The sequence below is a fragment of the Marmota marmota genome, unplaced genomic scaffold, assembly GCF_001458135.2.
Source record: "Marmota marmota marmota unplaced genomic scaffold, marMar, whole genome shotgun sequence".
In the NCBI taxonomy this organism is placed as follows: Eukaryota; Metazoa; Chordata; class Mammalia; order Rodentia; family Sciuridae; genus Marmota; species Marmota marmota.
Genome location: NW_026000173.1, coordinates 613,399 through 633,858, shown reverse-complemented (window position 1 = coordinate 633,858; position 20,460 = coordinate 613,399). Strand labels below are relative to the sequence as shown.

General features: G+C 36.0%; 1 protein-coding gene and 1 pseudogene across 1 annotated transcript; one reads left to right on the top strand and one right to left on the bottom strand.

The window, feature by feature from the left end:
• Positions 1–4,762: 4,762 nt before the first annotated feature.
• LOC107159901 lies at positions 4,763–6,171 on the bottom strand (annotated as a pseudogene).
• A 2,736-nt stretch (positions 6,172–8,907) lies between these two features.
• On the top strand, positions 8,908–19,212 carry LOC107159900 (C-type lectin domain family 4 member A-like). The gene is given in 7 exon segments (XM_015506556.2): positions 8,908–9,037; positions 10,488–10,604; positions 14,045–14,155; positions 16,559–16,594; positions 16,597–16,709; positions 17,930–18,045; positions 19,026–19,212. Coding segments are annotated over 7 exon segments (771 nt in total). The 3' UTR covers positions 19,174–19,212.
• Positions 19,213–20,460: the final 1,248 nt, after the last annotated feature.

Below are 20,460 nucleotides of genomic sequence, written 5' to 3'. Positions count from 1 at the left end.
TTCACTGTTGGAATGTGAGCCTGTAATATGTCTCACTTGCTCTATTCTATGTAGTCTGCTTTTCCATAGCTCTCTTCTTTTCAAATTAACTTACATGTTGCCAGCAGAATAATCTTTCTGAAAGAAAGCTCTGCTCATGTTTTTTTTTATTCTTCACTCTTCCCCATATTATTCTTTTCTTGCAGATTGAAGTTCAATGTATTGTCTATCCTCAACTTTTTGGTTTTCCTTTGGTTACAATATGTTCCAGTAAACTGTTGTGCCAGTCATTCTTCAAACACCAGAAATGTTGAGTGCTGGCTAACATTCCCTCCACCTAAAACATCTTCCCTTACCTGCCTGTCAGAATCCTTCCTATTGTATAAGGCTAGCTCAAATACTACTCTAAGAAGATCCACCTGTACTTCCCATCTGAAAGGTGTCCTCCATCAATTTGTTTAGAACAATGTTGAAATTCTCCTTCCAAGATTTTTAGCCCTTTGAACATAATAACTACATTTTTATTTTCTTGCATTACTTCCCATACATCTTTCATGTTGGCAGATGTTCACAAAGTACTTGTTGAATTAGTGATATCTGTGCAGAGGGACTTTAAGTCATCAAGTTGAATGTTTGTTTCCCTTCTTTTACTCATTTTCTTGTCAGTTGCTCCTAGTGATATTACTCGACTGTTTCTTATACGCTTTTGTCATAGTGCAGAAAATATAATTTTATTGCTCCTTAGTTGGTCAAGACGTGCAGGCCAGGTAACCAGAGATAAAGATAGATTTTACTTTGACACATTAACTGTTGGGCCTGGGGAAGAAGCATTAGGTATAATGTAATACACTTGTGGTAAATTTAATACTTTATAGTTTCATGTGATCTATTACTGGCTTATACTGCATGATTCTTTTTCTTTTGTAAACTCCTAACAACCACATCTTTTATTGTTTCTTTTTTTTATTGAAGAAAATATATAGGGTTATGAATCTACAACTTATACCCAGGAGCTCCTCATTAATCATATATTCTTTGAGAAAGAAAGATTAAATTAGTATTATACATACTCTCGGGTACTTAAACGTGGGGATGTATAGGCTTTGATGATTTTCACAGTGGTTTTGTGGTCTGGTATTTATTTCAAAAATTATCATTTTATTCCCATTTTGAAAAACATAGGATTTCGAGGGCACACATTTTTTTTTTTTAAAAAGAGGTGTAATATACACGTATTGCCTGCAGTAAAATAAGGGTCCATTATGATCTCATATTTTGCCCTGTTTATCTAGTGAAAATATCATGTTATCAATTAAACAAAATAGTGTACTATAGATCTACTATTGATGTTTTTGTTTGCTGTTCATTATTTTCTCTGTACTTAGGTATGTTTTGCCTCTGCACCTAGAGTTGGAAAGAAATGTCATTGGAGCACTCTTGTGTGACTGTTTTATCTGGCTGCATGATAGCTTGAGACCACTAGAGGGCATGCTCCCTCTAGCAACAACTGTAGGAACTATTGCTTAGACTTCCTGAAGAATGGAAGTGTTTAAAAGGAAAAAGAAATACTCTGTGTAGGCACTTTATCTGTGGAGTCTGAGACTGTACCTGTTTCCAAAGGTTTTGAGACAAAATTTGTTCCCAAATCCCTCATTATGTACAACTGTCATACACTAATAAAAAATTCAAAAAATTTGAAAATAAAATGAAAGAAAAAACCAAAACAACCAAAAATCTCCTACAAACAACAAAAATGAAACTGAAAACTGCCTCCTCATCCTATATTTTTTTTGAGCAGTGATTATTTGTTAGACACTAGCTAAATTCTTTGTATGAATTGTCTCATTTAATCTTCACAGAAACCTCCAAGGCAGGTAATATGGTTTTATGTGTCTTACAATTGAGGAACACAGACATAGGGAGGGTAAATAAAACTTCCTACTGTACCTAAAGTGCCACTTTAGTGTAAAATATAAAAACTAATGAACTAATTGTGGCCTACCTCTGTGCCTTCATTACAAAAAGAGGGACTCTCCATGTTCATTCTAATATTCCAGACATTCAGATGCAGTCATATGCTGCATTATTTCAGTGCCTTTTCACCCTCTGGTCTTTCTGCCTCAAAAAACGACATGACTTCAGTACATCATATTCTGTGTCAGTGTTGCAGAAAATCTCCTTTTGTGCTCCAGAATTTTTGCATAGGTCCTTCTTCTACTATAGAACTTTTCCTGATAAACTCAAGTGGAAACAGTATCTTTCTTCTCTTTTTTGCCACCACTGCATTGACCGTAGTGTGATATTGTGCCTCTTCCACTGTACTGAAATTATTTATTCACATGCATGTCTAATAGACCTTATCTCTTTACAATAGGAATTGTATTTCTTTCCTCTGGCTCCCAATAATGTTTAGTAAACGATAAAGACAAATTAAAGGGAATGAGAGATAAAAGAAACATAGGAGTAACTGATATTACAACCAAGTTTTAACAGTTAAAGCTTATATCGGGAGACAATTGTGATAAGCTACACTTATAGTCTTTGAATATTTCAATATTTTGAAGGTATTAAGGTATTTATATCTAATTTTAGTATTATGCATGTTTAAAAAAATCTATGGAGAACCATTTTTATGAACAATATCTGTTTTATTCAGTTTTGTCACTACTGTGAACAAGAGACCCAACATGAACAGGAAAGGAGGAAAGGGCTCCTTTTAGGGCTCATAGCTTCAGAGGTCTCAGTCCATTAGACTCCCAGGTAAGCTGCACCTCTTGCCCCTGGACTGTGGTGAGGGGAAGGGGTTTTGGTAACCCCCTGCCAACTGTGATCCATCTACAAGGTCCTTCTATGTGGATTACTGGGACAACCCCCTTCTGTGGCATTCCCTGTGATTTCATTTGTAATTGTAGATGGGGAGAAGCTCTACAGATTTAGTTTCTTCTAAGTCTAGGTGTGGTCTTCTAAGTCATGGCTATTCTTCCCAACACCATTTTCTGCCAACAATTTAAGTTGAATTGTTCAATGTCCTTGATTATCTTTGCTACTTCTAAGATTTTTAAACTCTGTTTGCTTTTTTTTTTGTAAGTGTTGTTCTGGAAGCAAGTTTGCCTCTGCTTTTCTGCACATTTTCTGCCTCTGTTCCTTCCCCTGGCCCATAGTCAGCTCTGGGTAAAGGCATTATTTCCTTATTTTTTGATCTAATAATCTAATTCCAGTTGCCCAAGTACTAAGTTGTTCAATGTTGAGTTTTCAAGTATTTGCTCTACCACCCACCTCTCTGGTCAGTTGTTCTTTCCCTGCTTTGATTCCAGGCTGCAGAGGAGTGGATGGTTGCTGCCCTGGTCTGCTCTGCCTTCTTGTTTCTCTTAAATAATTTAACTTCACCAATGTTAATGTCATTTTCATTTTTTCTCTCTTGTGTTTGTGGATTTTCTGTTGGGAGTAAAGTTTCTTTTCGTGTGTTTTAAAAATTTTTTACTCATGAGTATGTTTTTAGAGGCAGTTTTCCTCCTAAGTAATCTCAATCTAGTTGGGCTATGGGAGTAATACTTTGAAGTGGTTTTGCATTTGCCTTTTTACAAATTTGCAGAGGTATTTCAGATATAGACAAATTTTTGAATTAAATTGTTTGTTTGGAGTCTTTTTCCTATTATAGATCACATAATATTTTCACTCTATCCAAACCTATGCATAGAGCTTTTGATCATGAATAGTTTCAAACAGCAGTTGAATGAATGTATAATTAACTTCCACATACTCCACATCTATATCTGAGAATTGTTAACATTTTGACCATTTACACAAATAGTATTTGTTGCACCATCTGAGAGTATGTTTTATATATGGCAACTTTCCCCCAAGTATTTCAGTACACATCATTTAAAATTTTCATTCCTCTCTAGAATTTAAAATCCTCTTTATGAGCTATTTGAAAATACTCAGTTCATTGCTGTGAACTGTTGTTTTTCCCCTGTACTAAATGTCCCCTGTACCTGTTAACTACCTGCTTTTCAAACCTCTTTTTCAGCCACTGGTAATGAGTATATTATTTACTTCAATGAGATCAACTTTTTAGCTACCAAGTGAGGGAGAGTATACAGTATTTGTCTTTCTGCACCTGACTTATTTTACTGAATATTTACCAGTTTCATTCTCATTGCTACACATGACAAAAATCTCATTTTTCATACTAGAGAATAATATTCAATTATCTATATATGCTACATTTTCTTTATTCATTTAGCTGTTGATGTACAACTTATCTGATTTTATATTTTGGCTATTGTGAGTAGTGCAGCAATAAATAAAGAGTGAATGTATCTATTTTATGGCAATTGCAGTTTTCAAAATATGCACCCAAAATGAGATATTTGAGTCATATGGTGAGTTTATTTTTAATTTTTTGAGGAAATTTTTTTAGTTTTGCCATAATGGTTATACTAATATATATTCCCACCAGCAGTGTATATGACTTACATTTCCTGTGCATTTTCCTCAGGATTTGTTAGTTTTTGCTCTCACTGATAATAGCTATTTGGACTGGAATGAGATTATTTCTCATTGTGTGTGTGTTTTTTTTAAAATAAATAGTACTTTATTATTAACTAAGCTTCTTCTACCAGGAAAAAGAAAATAAAGCATACAAAACAACTCCCATGAAATGTACCTTAAAAATGCTCTGACATTTGAAAGTAATTGAGTATATTCTAAATCCTACTTGCAGGCTGCAGTACTGTTACCTACAATGGAAGCTCAAATAAATAATACCTACATAATGTTATCATTGTACATAAACCTGAGTTTGCAATGGTGGAGTAATTTTGTCATTTTTAACATTTTCAGAGTCAATGACTGCTAACATTTGACTTTGAAGCTTAATTTCAAGTGGATATTTCTCCACAATGTATTGAACTTCTTTGTAATTCCATGTGTCCAATGTATTAAGTCTTTCTCAAGTTTTGTGGCTTCATTCAGGATTCTTTCCTGTCTTTCATTCAATTGAGACAGGAGGTCTAAGATCTCATACATCTGCTTCACACCTAAGCAAGCATCAGGAGACCAACTCTTGGGTTCTTGCCTCCTGGGAGTGGTGTGGCTAGACATGTAGCAATCAAAATCCTCCTGACTTGGATTCAAAGACTGGGCATTGAATATGTCAGTGAAAGCCCCAGCACAGTTCAGGTTGATAAAATACTATCTGTCCTCCCCCTCATCAGCCTGCTGATGTTGCAGAAGCAGGCGATGTACTGGATGTAGGACTACAGGTGGGTTGGGATTGCCCTTCAGCACAATGTAGATGAGCTTGGGCAAGAAGCAGAAGAAGGCTCAAGTCATTCGCAGAAGCAGGCTTATTGTTGGTGATCTTGATGGCATTGGTATTCTATGCTTGCTACACCTCAGTGATGCAAACCAGCTTATCTTGGGCACAGGCTTTGTGTCCATATCAGTGATATCTTATCCTCTTCTGAATGGTGCAGTCTTTCTTATCATCAGTGGCTTCTGAACAGAACACATATTTAGAGAGGGAGTCATGATGTACTTTTCAATCTGATCCATTATCTTCTCAACTGTTTCTGGAGGCACTTTTCCATGAGTCAGCATTCTTTCTGCTACACTCTGGTAAAACTCCTGCTCCTTAATGCCCAAATAGCTTTTGTAATGTATCCTTCCCAAAACATGTTGGTCTACTTGTAGATCTCTTGTTCAGTTTTGTGGAAGGTCTTGAGAAACTCTATGAGCTCCTTAGACACTGTTTCAATGTTGGTTTGCTGGTTTATGGAAGGACTGGGAGCTTTTGTTTCCTGAATATTTGACCTTTTTGATCCAACTCTGGAACAAGCACTAAAGAATTTCTTCACTGTTGTTACCTTGTTGATCTTTCTATTGGTTTTCTTTTCTTCAAATTTGGAAAATGTGATGAAGGGTGCCCCCTGGCTGCTCTGAATGCTGCTGGGCAAGTTCTCTTCCTTCTCCTGCTGAAGTCCTTCAGCCAGCTCCCAGTCCTTCTGGATCTGCTTCTCTTGGGCTCTGTCGAACTCCTCTCTCCAGCACTGGGAGCAGAAGCCCTTCAGGGCAGATTTGCCATAATAGCCACAACCCTTCTTGCACAGGAGCTCAGATTTGTCCACATGAGTCCACGTGAATTCCTATGCTCTGAGACTTAAGGCTCATCTTCTTCCTGCTGGGCATCCCCTGAAGTCAGCACTCCAGCCACCAAGGCTGCTCCAGGAGGTGCCTCATTGTGGTTTTGATTTGCGTTTTGCTGATGGTTAGTGATAACAAAATTTTTTCCTATACATGTAAATTATTTGTATTCTTTTAGTTATATAATTTGTATTTTTATTGTTGTTTTTCTAGAATTCCTTATATATTCTGGTAGTAATTCCTGTCATAAAATTAATTGGGAAATATTTTGTCCTCTTCTGTAGGTTGTATCTTTACTCCGTTGTTTCCTATGCTTTTTCTTTGACCTAATTTTATGTTGTCATTTGCTGTCTGTGCTTTTTGGGGTGTTATCCAAACAATCTTTCCTTCTATGTATGTATTGAATTTTTTTTCATGTGTTCTTCCAGTAGTTCTATACATTTAGGTCTTAAACTTAGGTCTTTAACACATTTTGAATTTAGTTTCATTCATGGTGAGAGATGGTGGTCAAATGAAACCCTCTATTTTTAGGATTTCAAAAATGAAGGTGGATAAACTTATCTCCACTTCAAACAAAAAATCATAATGTGGCAATAACATGTCTTTTGTGTTCAGTTTTACAAATTGTTCCTCCACAGTGTCAGCATCTCTTATAATGTACTTTCCTTTTCATTTTTTCTTAGAATATTTTCTTTTCCCAGAGAGTATAAGTTGTGTAAACACATTCTGATGTGCTAAATTAAACATGTGCTAACTAGCATACCACTGGGAAACTATTCACAGCATTGAAAAAATAAGCAAAATTTGAAGTACATGACTCTTTATTTACAAAAAGCTCATGAAGCAACATGTAGCAAAAAAGTCACCATGAAAGGTACAACATCAGCTTCTTAGGAACTTCGATGCCTCCTTCACATTAGGTCACATACCATACATGACAGCGATCCCACAATAAAAATACAAATACTGATTCTAAGAGGCATTCTCATACAAGTTCCTTAAGCAAAATAGGTTTCTAAAGTAATGTCTCTCCCTAGAATAAGTCACATTGCACATAGATTACATTGTATCAGAAACAACCCCAAAGCTCAGTGGCTTATAACATTTATTTCCTACACACAGTACATGTGGACTTAGGATCTACTTAAAATTGACTATAACTTGACTTGGATCCTTTCTGAATGTTTTCTCATTCTGGAACCCAGGTGGGAGGCATGGTGAGGAGGATGTCCACATATGCAGTGTCCCACAATACAGTACCAGGGTACAAGAGGATTGAGAAGGTATCCACAATCATTGAGTGGCTCCTTGTAAGCTGAACTGAGCAGTAGCATACTCAATTTGGATCAAGTGCATATTATATTCACTCTGATATATTGACCAAGAGATGTCACCTGGATAAACCTGTGAATGGGCAGAAAAAGACACTCCACCCATAGGAAGACACGTCAACAGCATCAAAGCTTAATCCTTTCTCAGAGAAGGATATAAACACTTGGGAATGGTGATGCAATCTATGCCCCAAACCTTTGAATTATAGAGCCAACGGATCTCTTAGAGAGTGATCTTCAAAATGGAGTACAGGTGCCCTGGTTGTTAAAAAAGAGGAAACACTAGGGCAGAAAGATAAAACACTAACACTTTTATTTATATTTCCTTATGATTTTAAGAAAAAATAAGCTTCACTGACATTTTATGGATTAAGTATTTGGTGCCTGTCATGTATGGTATAGACACATCAATGTTTATAGCAGCACAATTCACAATAGCTAAACTGTGGAGCCAACCTAGATGTCCTTCAGTGGATGAATGGATAAAAAAATGTGGCATTTATACACAATGGAATTTTACTCAACAGTAAAAGAGAATAAAATCATGGCATTTGCAGATAAATGGATGGCATTGGAGAAGATAATGCTAAGTGAAGTTAGCCAATCCCCCCAAAAACAAATGCTGAATGTTTTCTCTGATATAAAGAGGCTGACTCAGAGTGAGGTAGGGAGGGGGAGCATGGGAGGAATAGAGGAACTCTAGATAGGGTAGAGGGGTGGGAGGGAAAGGGAAGGGGCAGGAGGTTAGCAAGGATGGTGGAATGTGATGGACATCATTATCCAAAGTACATGTATGAAGACATGAATTGGTGTGAACATAGTTTATATACAAACAGAGGTATGAAAAATTGTTCTATATGTGTAATAAGAATTGCGATGCTTTCTGCTATCATGTATTTAAAAAATAAAACCAATAAAACATATCCCCCCACCCCCCCCAAAAAAAGAGTTAAAAAAAAGCTGCCTGAGCAGTCGGACATGATGATATGAATGCAACAGGACCAAGCAGCAACAACCAACAACAGGTTGGTTGGCTAATACATTACACTTGCATGTGGACACCCTCACGTTTCAGTTTTGCTGGTGAATTTATAGAATGAATTTCTTAGGAAAGACTTCTCTAATTGCTTGGTTCCTCTTTTTCTTTTCTTCATATTTGAGTTCCCACTTTTGTTAAATTTTTTATCTATTTTGACTCTGTTTGAATGCTATAATTTTCTTTCTGGTTGTCCTGAAGATTGGATCCTTGTGGCCCAGTGTTTCACATGATTCACTTTTAGGGGTATGTGCCTATTTATTACTTGGTCTCTCATCTAGTTAAGTGTTAGAATAATTTGCTCTCAGGATGGAATCTCACTTGTAGTATGTTTTAAGGAAAATATCGCATGGGATTTTTGAAGAAAGCAGAAGGTTTCCTCTCAAGATGGCTTTGGGAACAAATTATGCCGAAATGAGTTTGCAAAATGAACTGATGTCCTCCAGCACCAACTCAAATTCTCCTGCAGGTAAAAATCATTTTCCAGTGGACAAAGGGAATTGTGAGTTGAAGGATGAAGAGAGAGTTAATAAGCAGAGCAGAGGTAATGTTAGTTGCTGTTTCTCTGAAGTGATCATATCTGGGAAACCCAGGAATCTGTGATAATTGTGCTGCCTGTAGATAGGAATAAAGGTGTTGTAGATTTGCAAAGTAGGATAAAATAGATCCATAATACTTTCTTTACTATTATCATTTATAGATAATCAGACTTTAAATTTTATTGTGTATCCTTCCATATATAAATATATAAAAATATGTGTGCCTATATTTCCACAACTTGAAAGAATATAATAGTGAGTTTTTCCCTCCTCAAGATTGATAATATGCCTAATTTGAAGAAAATTGTTTCTCTTTATTTGGTGTTTTTATCTTAATGATCTTAATGGAATGTGTCCCCACTGACCCTCTCCCCTTTGTTGGTGGCCAATTTCAGGGTTTTGTGTATCCTAGTCAAAATTGCTGTAGCTTGAAGCTGTATTCTCAGTCCATAAAATGGTTTCTAAGCATGGAACAGTGACTAAAAGACTGACTTTATCTTAAAAATATGAAATTTGGTCAGAAAGTTTTATCTTCTATAGCATACTTATAAGTTGAATACAGTCTGAAATATTATTTAAATATGTAATGAAATATTAAGAACCATGTTAAAATATTAATAAAAATTATGGTGAAAAATGTTCTTCTACAATATAAAAGAACATAATGAATCAGAAATCAGTAAATATGTATGTTAATGAATTGGAAAAATGTTGTACACACTTCAAAAATTGCTGAAGGGACATGTGATAAACTTTGAAAACTATGGGACTCTTGGAGGTCAACTAACTGTATTTTTCCATTGTGGGATGGACATGAACTTTTGGGGACCAGGGGCAGAATGTTAAGGTTTGAATATGAGATGTGCCCTGAAAAGCTTATTTGGCAATTCAGGAATGTTCAGAGATAAAATAGTTATGAGAATCATAACTTAATCAGTGCAATAATTAATATATTTGATGGATTAATAATTAGAATGGATTACTGGTTGGTAATCAGGTGTGGTGTGGCTGAAGAAATTAGGTCATTTGGTCATGCCCTTAGATCATATGTTTTCATTTCCATGTTTTTAATGGATGAATTATACACAATAGTGGGATTCACTGTTACATATTCATACATGTACATGATATGACAATATAATTTCATCAACATCATTCCTCAGTGGATTACATTTTCCCCCTGGCTCCTTATTTGCTCTTTCTTCTTCCTGGGTATCTTGAGCTGAACAGTATTTCTCCACCAAACCCTTCTTCTATGATGTTCTACCTCACCTCAGGCCTAGAGCAGTGGAAAAGACTGACCACAGACTGACACCTCTAAAATCATAAACTCAAAATAAACATTTTCTACTCTAAGATATTCCTATCACAGTGACAAAAAGCTAACTCATAGAGGAGAATTTGGAAATAAGGGTAGAAATTCTTTCTAATGAATTAATTTGATTTATCCTTCAGATCTCAGGGAAAACACCATTCCTCACCAGAGTCATTTTGGTTTTTCCAAGCTTCTTCTTGCCTTGTTACTGATACTTTTCCTGCTGAAGGAAATCTTATTGTCTGTCTCTTTTATCAGTAAGTATGCCAACTGAGTCAGTTAGCAATGCCTGCCTTTCATGAACAGAAACTATCCATTAGAACCTGACAGTTCATAATGATGCAGACATTTGAAAAATAAATATTCTCTGAGGTGGGGCATAGAGTTACTGAGTTTTCACTGGGAATTTTTCTTTTTCACCAATGATGAAATTCATGTTTATTGAGAAAATTTAAAGAGTAGATATGTGTGTATGTTTTGATGTTAGAGTGAAATCAATGGGTCATCAGTTCTATAACAGATTCAGTGTGAGGACACATCTATATTTCCTTAATAGCTTTTATAAGACAAGTCTTATTTGACTTCACAGACATATTTTTGGGTGTTCAGGTGTACATGAAGGAAATGGAAGGAAATATTAAAGCATTCCCAGTGAATTTCCCTCTAATAATTTCTGTCTGGCCCATTGTGAGATCTCAGGAAAAATCAGTTTAACAAAATGGTGGATTTATGCATATGTTATATTTCAGAGTTTATCAAGTTTTCAGAAGTAGTAAAACAGAATTTATTAGGGTAGATATTTGATTTATTAATTTGGTCACTTGATAAGTAACAATGGCCATACATATTGTTTGCTGGGTACTTTGTTAGAGAATCTAGAAATAGCCACAGTCAGTGGTCTCAAGATATTAAGAGAACAGTCAAAATAACCAGTGCTGTGCTGGGGTTGTGGCTCAGTGGTAGAGCACTCATTTTGCATATGTGATGCCCTGGGTTTGATTTACAGCACCATATAAAAATAAATAAATAAATAAAGGTATTGTGTCCATCTACAACCAAAAAAAATATTAAAAAATAACCAGTGCTTACAAGATGAGATGCGAAGGGTTGTTCAGGTAAGAAGTGAGCACAGGAGGCTTAGATAGGTTTCCTGAAGGAGGAGACACCTACATCTGTTAGTACCAAAATGACATAGGCATATTATATTAACATGGAAGATTTGCGAGTAATATAAACGTGCATGACTGTGTGTGTGGGGGAACATATAGTGTGATGTGAAAAACTATGAAATGAAGTTGTAGGTTGCCCACATAAACAGAATTCAGATCATGAAAAATATTACATACTATCAAAAATTTTTTGATTTTTTTCTCTAAAGGTTATTTTATAAAATATCCTTTGTTACTTAATAAACAAGTCTAAAACAGTGCATTGAAACAGAAATTTATTTAGCTCATGCATCTGTGGCTTGGTAATTTAGACTGGTCTCAGATGGGAGTTTCTTTCTTCTTAGCTGAACTCACTCATGCATATGATGTTAGAGACTGATAACAGCCAAGTTGGCTTGTGAAGAAGAGCATGTCAACTGGAATGAAAGGGGCAATTTTACCACATTTTTGTCATTATTCATCAGGCCAGCCTGGGCTTGTTTACATGGCCACTTGCAGACTTTGAAGATGGTGAATGGAAACCAAGCACATTAAAGTTTCAATTTGGAACTAGCCTCATTGCTTTTGTACATTCTATTGGCCAAATGGAGTCTTAAAGGCAGCTCATATTCTTTTGGTGAAGAAACAGACCTTATTTCTTGATTGGAGAAGTTACAAAGTCACATTGCAAAGGGGTGTACATACAAGAAGGGTGGAACATTGAGGCCAGTTTTGCAGTGCGTCAGTCATGTGGAGCCATTGCTGAATTTTGGGCAGGGATTTGACATAAGCAAATTTGACTTAAGGAGGCATGCTTTTACTGAGGTTTGGAAATGGATTTAGGAGGAGAAAGGTGAAGGTAAGGAGAGACGTTATTTTGTAGAAAATGGACAGAAGTAGACAGCATTGTGTTAAGTGAGATAAACCAGACTGAGAAAGTCATTGGTTGTATGTCTTCTCTCATATATGATAATTTGGGAGCAAGAAGAGGAAAAGGGATGAGGTCTCATGAAAATTGAGGGAAAAGTTGTAGAGTAGAGGCAGGGGACCAAGGTGGCAGAAGAAGGAAGGGATTGGAGAGGTACTGGGGAATGAAATTGACCAAATAATGTTATGTGCATTTATGACTATGTAACAGTGCATCCTATAATTATGTATAATTATAATGCACCAAAGAGATGCTAATTCATCATCCCATTGGAAAACATTGAGAGCCTCATTTAAGGATAGTGTTAGTGAAGAAAGAGAAGACAGGTAAGCTTTGAGGGTAAAGAAGATATAATCAAGGAGGCCAAGGCTTGATGAATATTGGTGATTAAAGGACCCAGAGAAGTTAAGTGTGAATATAATATTCTGACCTAGTAAACTCAGCAGTGAAGAAAGTTGTGCAAAGGCGTAGGCAGTGTAGGATGAATAGCGGATTTGTTTTGAGAGATGATTATTTACATTTTGAGCATAATGTCTTAACCCACATTGTACATATCCAGTGGCAGGCATATTTGCCTGGATTTTAGGACAGAGGTCTGGAATTTTGGAAGTCATTTATATAATGACAGCAAGTCCCAGCATGGCAATATATGCTATCACTCCAGAAGGGATTTTAAACTAGAAATAGGAATTAGGATAGAACTCTTGGAAATACTACATTTTTAACATGGTGAATGGAGGAAGAGAGATGATGGAAGAGGATAAGAAGCAGCAGTAAGAAAGGTGAGGCAGGAACAGGAGAGAACACTGTACCATGAGCTAAGGAGGAAGACCTGGGTGAATGATTGCAAGAAGGCCATTAGAAAATGACTAATAAATAGTCCTAGAAAATTACTGTTAATTCATTTCAAGGAGGGTTTTAATGAAATGATGTTAGCCAAAGCCCAAATGAAATGGGTCAAGGAACAAATAGGAGGTTAAAGGGAAAGAGGAAATTTAATTTCTAGCAGTAGTGTTTATTAACAGGGCCTTGCATATTATAGGCAAGTGCTATTATAGTACTAAGATACCACTGCAGCCCAGAAAATTCAGTTTCCAGAGGTGGGGGTGAGTTGGTTCTAAATTGGGAGAGACACACAAAAGAGATGAAGAACAATGTCCTCTTGGTCACTCTTTGGGTTTTGAAAAAAAATTTTTCTGTTCTTTCAGATCACCCAGAATTGGTTAAAATTAGCAAATTCTTCTTTCTCCCAAAATCCCAGGTTGTGTACTTCCTTAAATAAATTCCACTTCCATCCCACAAAATTTAGCCTTGGTTTGCATCTTGGGTTATCCCTGGAAGGAGACTATGGATAATATCCTTCAGATCCCATTATGATGGAACTTTCATGTCTTCTTTCAACTCCTCATCTTTTAGTTATTCCTGGAGACAACTAATATTTCCAAAGCAGTAGGATTAGGATTCCATTGACTGAGGGGTCATGGGGAAACTTTTTCTGTCAGGCTCTGTCCAATTGGGTAATTGGACATGTGTAGATTGTCCATAGAATGCAAGATAGCAATGTAAAGAGCAATGACCTAGTGCTACCAGAAAAATGATTGGTTTATGTTCTATTTTCCAGCTTTCTTTCAAAAAAATTCTCAGCTGCTTGAAGACAAAAATTATAAAAGATTTATAAAAGAAAGTATTCACACAAACCTGGAGTGTGTAAGAATCAATTCAACCATGGAAGGTAAAACTTCATGTGCCTAGAATTCAGTTGCTGACTGTAGTATGTAAGATTCCCAAATCAGTATTTATGATTTCCAGGTAGAACACACACTAAGTAGTGAAGAATCCCGGTCATTCTAAGCTACAAGTGTGCAATTTCATTGAATCTAACATTCTTTTAAAAAACTTTTTTTTTAGTTGTAGAAGGACACAGTATCTTTATTTATTTCTATGTGGTGCTGAGGATCAAACCCAGTGCCTCCCACGTGCGAAGCAGGCCTTATACCACGGAGCTATAGCCCCAGCCCAGAATCTCACATTTTTATATGGATATTTAAAGTTGTCCATGTGAAGCTTGATTTGGAAAAAGGATGTATTGTTATTGTATTTCTTCAGACTTTCTTCTTTCTAAGGTTTCTGTGCAAGGCTACTGTTTTTCTCACATGTCAGTCAATTTGATAAAAATGAAGATGAATATATCATTGTGAATGAGATTTTTTTTTTTACATTTAAATAGGGTGTTTAAAAACATTTTTAAATTTATAGAAAAATTGAGCAGATAATATTAAAAGATTCTATTTTAACCCTACATTGCACACGCAGTGCCTATCATTATTAATCTATTCCTAAGTAAGGATATTTGTTACAACAAATGAAGCAGTATTCATGATTTTATCCTTTGGTACTAGGAATTGAATTCAGAGTTTCAGACATGCTAGGCACATCTCTGTCACTGAGCCACTTCCTTAGGCACATCTCTAACACTGAGCCTCTTTCTTAGTTTAACATTCTTGATTTTTCAAATTTTTAACTCTTATTTTTTTTCTATACTAGAATCCTGTGTAGTGCCCCCCCCATTCCATTTATTTGTCATATTTATTTAGGTTCCTCTTTGCTATGATATCGTTTTAGATCTTTCTTTTTAGATGACTCTGACATTTAGGGGAACACCATTCTGTATATTATTGGTTGTCTCTGTGTTAAAATTTGAAGTTTTTCTAATGATTATAGGAGAATTATTTGTTTTGGGGAGGAAGGTCACAGATATAAAATGCTATTCATCACATTAGTTCCAGGTATATATTATCAAAGTGAATGTTTACTATTGATGCTGAATTTGATCACCTGAAGTGGTGTTTATCAGGTTTCTCATTGTGAAGCTACTTTTCCCTCTCCTATTCCCACACTGTACAGTTCATAAGGAGGTTGCTACATGCAGCTAATGTTTTATGATGGAGGAGTCATGCTCCTATTTGTTAGGGTGGTGTATTATGTTAGTGCTCTCCAGAGGAACAGAAGCAATATGAACATGGATATTTATTTTAAGAACTTGACTCATGGAAATGTGGGGGCTTAATAAGTCCAAAATTTGATCTGGGTAACTTTCCTGCTGAAGACTCAGGAAGGAGTGTCAGATGGAGGCCAAAGAATGTCTGCTAAGCTTTTAAAAGGTTATTATATTTATCAGTGATAAAATTTCCATTTTTTACATCTTTTGTTTTGTTATTGAGTCTATTTTTTCTTTTTTTATTAAATTATTTATTCATCCTAATTTGTTATACATGATGGCAGGATGCAATTCATTTTATATTACACATATAGAGCACAATTTTTCAAGTCACTGATTGCACACAAAGTATTTTCACACACTTTGTGTCCTCATACATGTACTTAGGGTGATGATGTCTAACTGATTCCACCGTCATTCCTACCCCACTTGGCCCCTTCCTTCCCCTCCTTCCTCTTTGCCCAATCTAAAGTCCTCCATTCCTCTCATGCTGTCCCCCTCCCCCAATCACCATTATGAGTCAGCATTCCTTTGTTTCTTTTTGGGGGATGGTGGTTTGTGTTGGGTACCAGAGATTGAATCTTGGGCTGTCAAACCCCTGAGCCACATTCCAGCCCTTTTTATTTTTTATTTTGACACAGGGATTTTCTAAGTTACATAGGTCTTTTCCTTTGTGTCAAGATTGTTTGTATCTTTTTGTTGAAGCATTTTTATCATGGTTGCTTTAAAATCTTTATCAGATAATTGTAACATTTTTTGTTGTCTATTTTTTTTTGCAGCTAATGATTATCATTTTTTTTTTTTTTACTAAAATTGAGAACTTCATGGTCCTTGGTATGATTAATTAATTTGTGTTGAAACTTGGATATTTTCATTTTGAGGTTTTGGAGGCTAGGTTTTATTTAAATATTATATTTTAGCTGTTCTTTTTCCTGATACCAGTCCACCAGGTGAAAGGGGCCCTGACACATTATTACCTGGTTGAGGCAACTTGGCTCCTTGGCACCTGAGAAAAGGGGTCTCCTTGTTATATCTGGGTGAATATAGGAGCTGCTGCTTTCATGCTGTTTCCCTTGGTCTGTAAATTTAATAATACACACACTTTAAAAATACACATTCATATTCTTGCCTATAAAGGAAAAGTCTGGAGCTGTTGCCCAAAGAATTGGAAATCATTAGTTCCAGTTGCTACTTTTTTTCTACTGATGCAAAATCTTGGAAGGAGAGTCAGGAGAACTGCTCTAGAATGGCAGCCCATCTGGTGGTGATCAACAGCAAGGAAGAGCAGGTACTTTCTAAGAGACAATGGAGTCATGAGCCTGTCTGACTTTTGTACTCGTCTTTGCTAAGAAGGGATATTGATGCTGTGGCAGAAGACTTTCCATAAGACAGATAGGAGAGGCTCCCTCAGCCTTCCCATTCCACACCTTGTACCTTCTTCAGTGTAAATAACTCCCCCAAGGAAATTGTGGCATTCAACATTAAAACCTGGGTGTTTAGTGAAAGGATGAAAATGTTTCTGCCTATCACAGCAGTTGGTTATTTCAATATATAACTGTTTTCTCAATTATCAACTGCTAAACAGAAAGGAGAATTAACTTGAATGGGCAAAGTTAAATCACAAGTTTTCACAATCATCAATCAGGAATTAAATTTTAAGAATTTGTGAAATGCTGGGTGTTGTGGTGCATTCTTGTAATCCCAGGGGCTTGGGAGGCTGAGGCAGGAGGGTGTCAAGTTCAAAGTAATCATCCACAATATAGCAATTTAGCAACTGTCCCTAATTGAAATATAAGAAAGAGTGAGGATGTTGCTCAGTGGTTAAGCACTCCTGGGTTCAATTTCGGGTACCAAAAAAACAAAAACAAAAACAAACCATGATATAATGAAAGAAAAAATGATTAAATTTGTAAGAATTTTCTCATGCACAACTTTGAAGAATGTTCTCTCAGTGAAGAAAAGAGGCAATTTGAATTTGAGATGAGAATTCATTATGATTGTAGATAAGAATTGGTTCCATATTTAATAAAATTAAGGCTCACAGATGATGTCTTTGATCCTTTTGTGCTCAAAGATCTGCAGTTCTGAGGGCCCTATCTGGTTATTCCTGAATCATCTCCTTTTGTTTTCGTTTCTGTATGACCATAAAGAGTTCAGTTGAAAAATCACACTGTACCTTTAAATATGTATAAGTTAGTAAGATTTTTTTAAAAAAGGAAAAGAAGATGGAAATGTTAACTAGGCCAATTAGATTATTATGTACTGTGTATATGTACCAAATTATCATGTTATCTGATAGATTTTACAATTAAAATAAGAAAGAAGAAATAAATCACCAAAATTCTTTGAAAAATATTTTTATTGGTGAATTATATTTACACATGAGAGTGGACTTCATTCTGTTTTATTAATTCCAGTTTCAGCATGATTAGCAAATTAAAACAAACAAACAAAAAACCTCAGCTCAAGCTGAGTATCTAAAGCTTATGACTTTTTCTTTTCCTTTAGAATTTCATCACTCAGGATATGGATAAAAATAGTGCTTATTTTGTGGGGCTATCAGATCCAGAGGGTCAAGGACACTGGCAATGGGTTGATCAGACCCCATACAACCAAAGTGCCACGTGAGTACAGAAATAGATAAAGGAATCCTGGGTCCTGGATCATGCAAGATGTTTAGAGTGTTTCAGCATCAGTTCTGAAACTAAAACAGCTCATTCTTGTCCTGTTGCACACACAGTTAATCAATTTTATTACCTCATGAAAGTATCTCAGAACCCTAGGAGGCACACATCATTTTTCCTATTATAGAACTGAGGATTGAGTTTGGAGAGTATAGATAGTTCAGCTAAGGTCACCCAATAATAGTCTTTAGAAACAAATAGATTCGACTTTGCTTTTAAAAACTATATTGATTCTCTGTAATAAAAATTCATGTTTTTAAAGATCATTATGGATTATCATGATTTAATATTTCTCATAAAGCAAAAATTCTAAATTTGTATACGGTTACAATATTTCTTATTTATGTAATCCTTAAAGGCATTTAAATATATTAGTATACTCCCACCTTTGATCCTTATATCTTCTTTGTGAAATATATAGTGCTGTTACTCTGGTCCAGTTTTTAGATGGGCAAACTGAGAATCTAAGAAATTAAATTATTTGACCTAAAAAACAGGAATAAGTAGACGATCTAGAGATTTAACTATTTCTTCAGACTTCAAAATCATCCCATTAAAAAGGGAAAAAAAGCCTATATTGATACATGGGACCATGGTGACTTCCCTTCATCATATAAGAAAGCCCCATGGATTGACAGTCTCCTGGCAACAGGGCTTATGTTTAGAGGAGAGCCCATGGGTAACTTTTGGTCAAATGTTTAGTGCAATAAGGTATGAGAAAATATGAGTGATGAGGGCACAATTTTTAAAATAAATGCCAGAGGTGTTTGTGGAGGAGAGATTGCATGAGAACTGGGAAGGGTTGGTGTGGGCATATCTGACCCTGGCTTCCACAAAGTCCTCCCACCCCAGACTCTGACCCCACTAACCCTTTAAAAGCAGTCTTGGAAGAATAATTTCATTCTTTTTCTCTGTTTCAGATTCTGGCATCCAGGTGAGCCAAGTCATAGTAAAGAGCATTGTGTTATAGTAAATCATCGTCTTCCTTCATTGCGATGGGGCTGGAATGATAAACATTGTAAAGATGGTCAAGAATCAGTTTGTGAAATGATGAAGATCTATTTATGAATCAACACTTTTCATGAACATGTGTTTGGATTAGAATTCATTATTCTAGAGCTAGTGCATAAGTTCTTTATAAAAGACATTCCATAGACTTTTAGGTATGTGGTCAACTATTCCACTTTTGAGGAAATGTTAGTGTTGCATGTGGAATTTATCAGTTTACTTCCTTCAGAGCTCCTAATAGAATAATTGTGGAAGACTTTTACTTTGTGCACAATGAGTTTACTCCATATTATTTCTGTACCCTAATGATGGCACACAATTTTCAAAAGATACATTTTACTCCAAATGCCTTTGACTGCCTCAGTAAGGAGAATAATTGACCAGGAGGAAATAATTTATCCTGTGTCTAGCCAGTGCTGGAACTCTTCTCTTCACTCTACCTTTTGTTGTATGAGTGTGTTTCAGTGTCTTTTACTTATGTGTCTCTAGAGCATCTTTACATCAATGTGTGTGAACAGGTTTTATATGAGGTTTGTGTTTAAAGAGTGCTAATCACTGCAAATGATTATAAGAAGTAATACAGTAGTTATGGTTTTAAGCCACTAAGGTTTTGGGTAGACTGTTCAGTACTGAGGAGAATCCTTTTATTTTCACGTGACTATCATTTTGTAGAAATGGTAATGTTGATGCTGGCTGATTTCTCTGAGAGTGGAGATCTGATGACAACTGACAACCCTCTAGAGCCCTTTGAATGTAAATTTTATTCAGATGATTTAAATTCTGAAATATGGATTATGTTACAGTTTAGATTTGAGGTGTCTCCCAAAAGCTCAAGTGTGACAGTGAAAGAAAGTTTAGAGCTGAAATGGTTGGGCTGTGAGAGCCTTCACCCAATCAGTGCATTAATCCCCTGATAAGGACTGAACCAAATGGTAACTGTTGGGTGTGGCTGAAAGAGGTGAGTCATTGAGGGTGTGCCTTTGAAGTGGGTATTTTGTTGTGGTGAGAGGAGACCTTTTTTTTTTTTTTCCCTCTCTTTCTGCTTCCTGGTGGGCATGTGCTGAGCCACTTTATTCCTCTACACCTTTCTCCTCTGATGGTCTATTTCACTGCAGGCCCAGAGCAATGGGAGCTGGCCATCTATGGACTGACCTTTGAAAGCTTGAACCCCAGATGAATTTTTCCTATTCTAAATTTTTTTTTTGTCAGGTATTTTTGGTCACAGTAGCAAAAAAGCTGACTAAAACAGATTAGTAGTCCTGTGAAGAGTCTTGTTCACAACTGACAGTCATTCTGTAACCACAAGGGGAACTAGCCTTCAAAGGATAGAAACACCATGGATGTCAG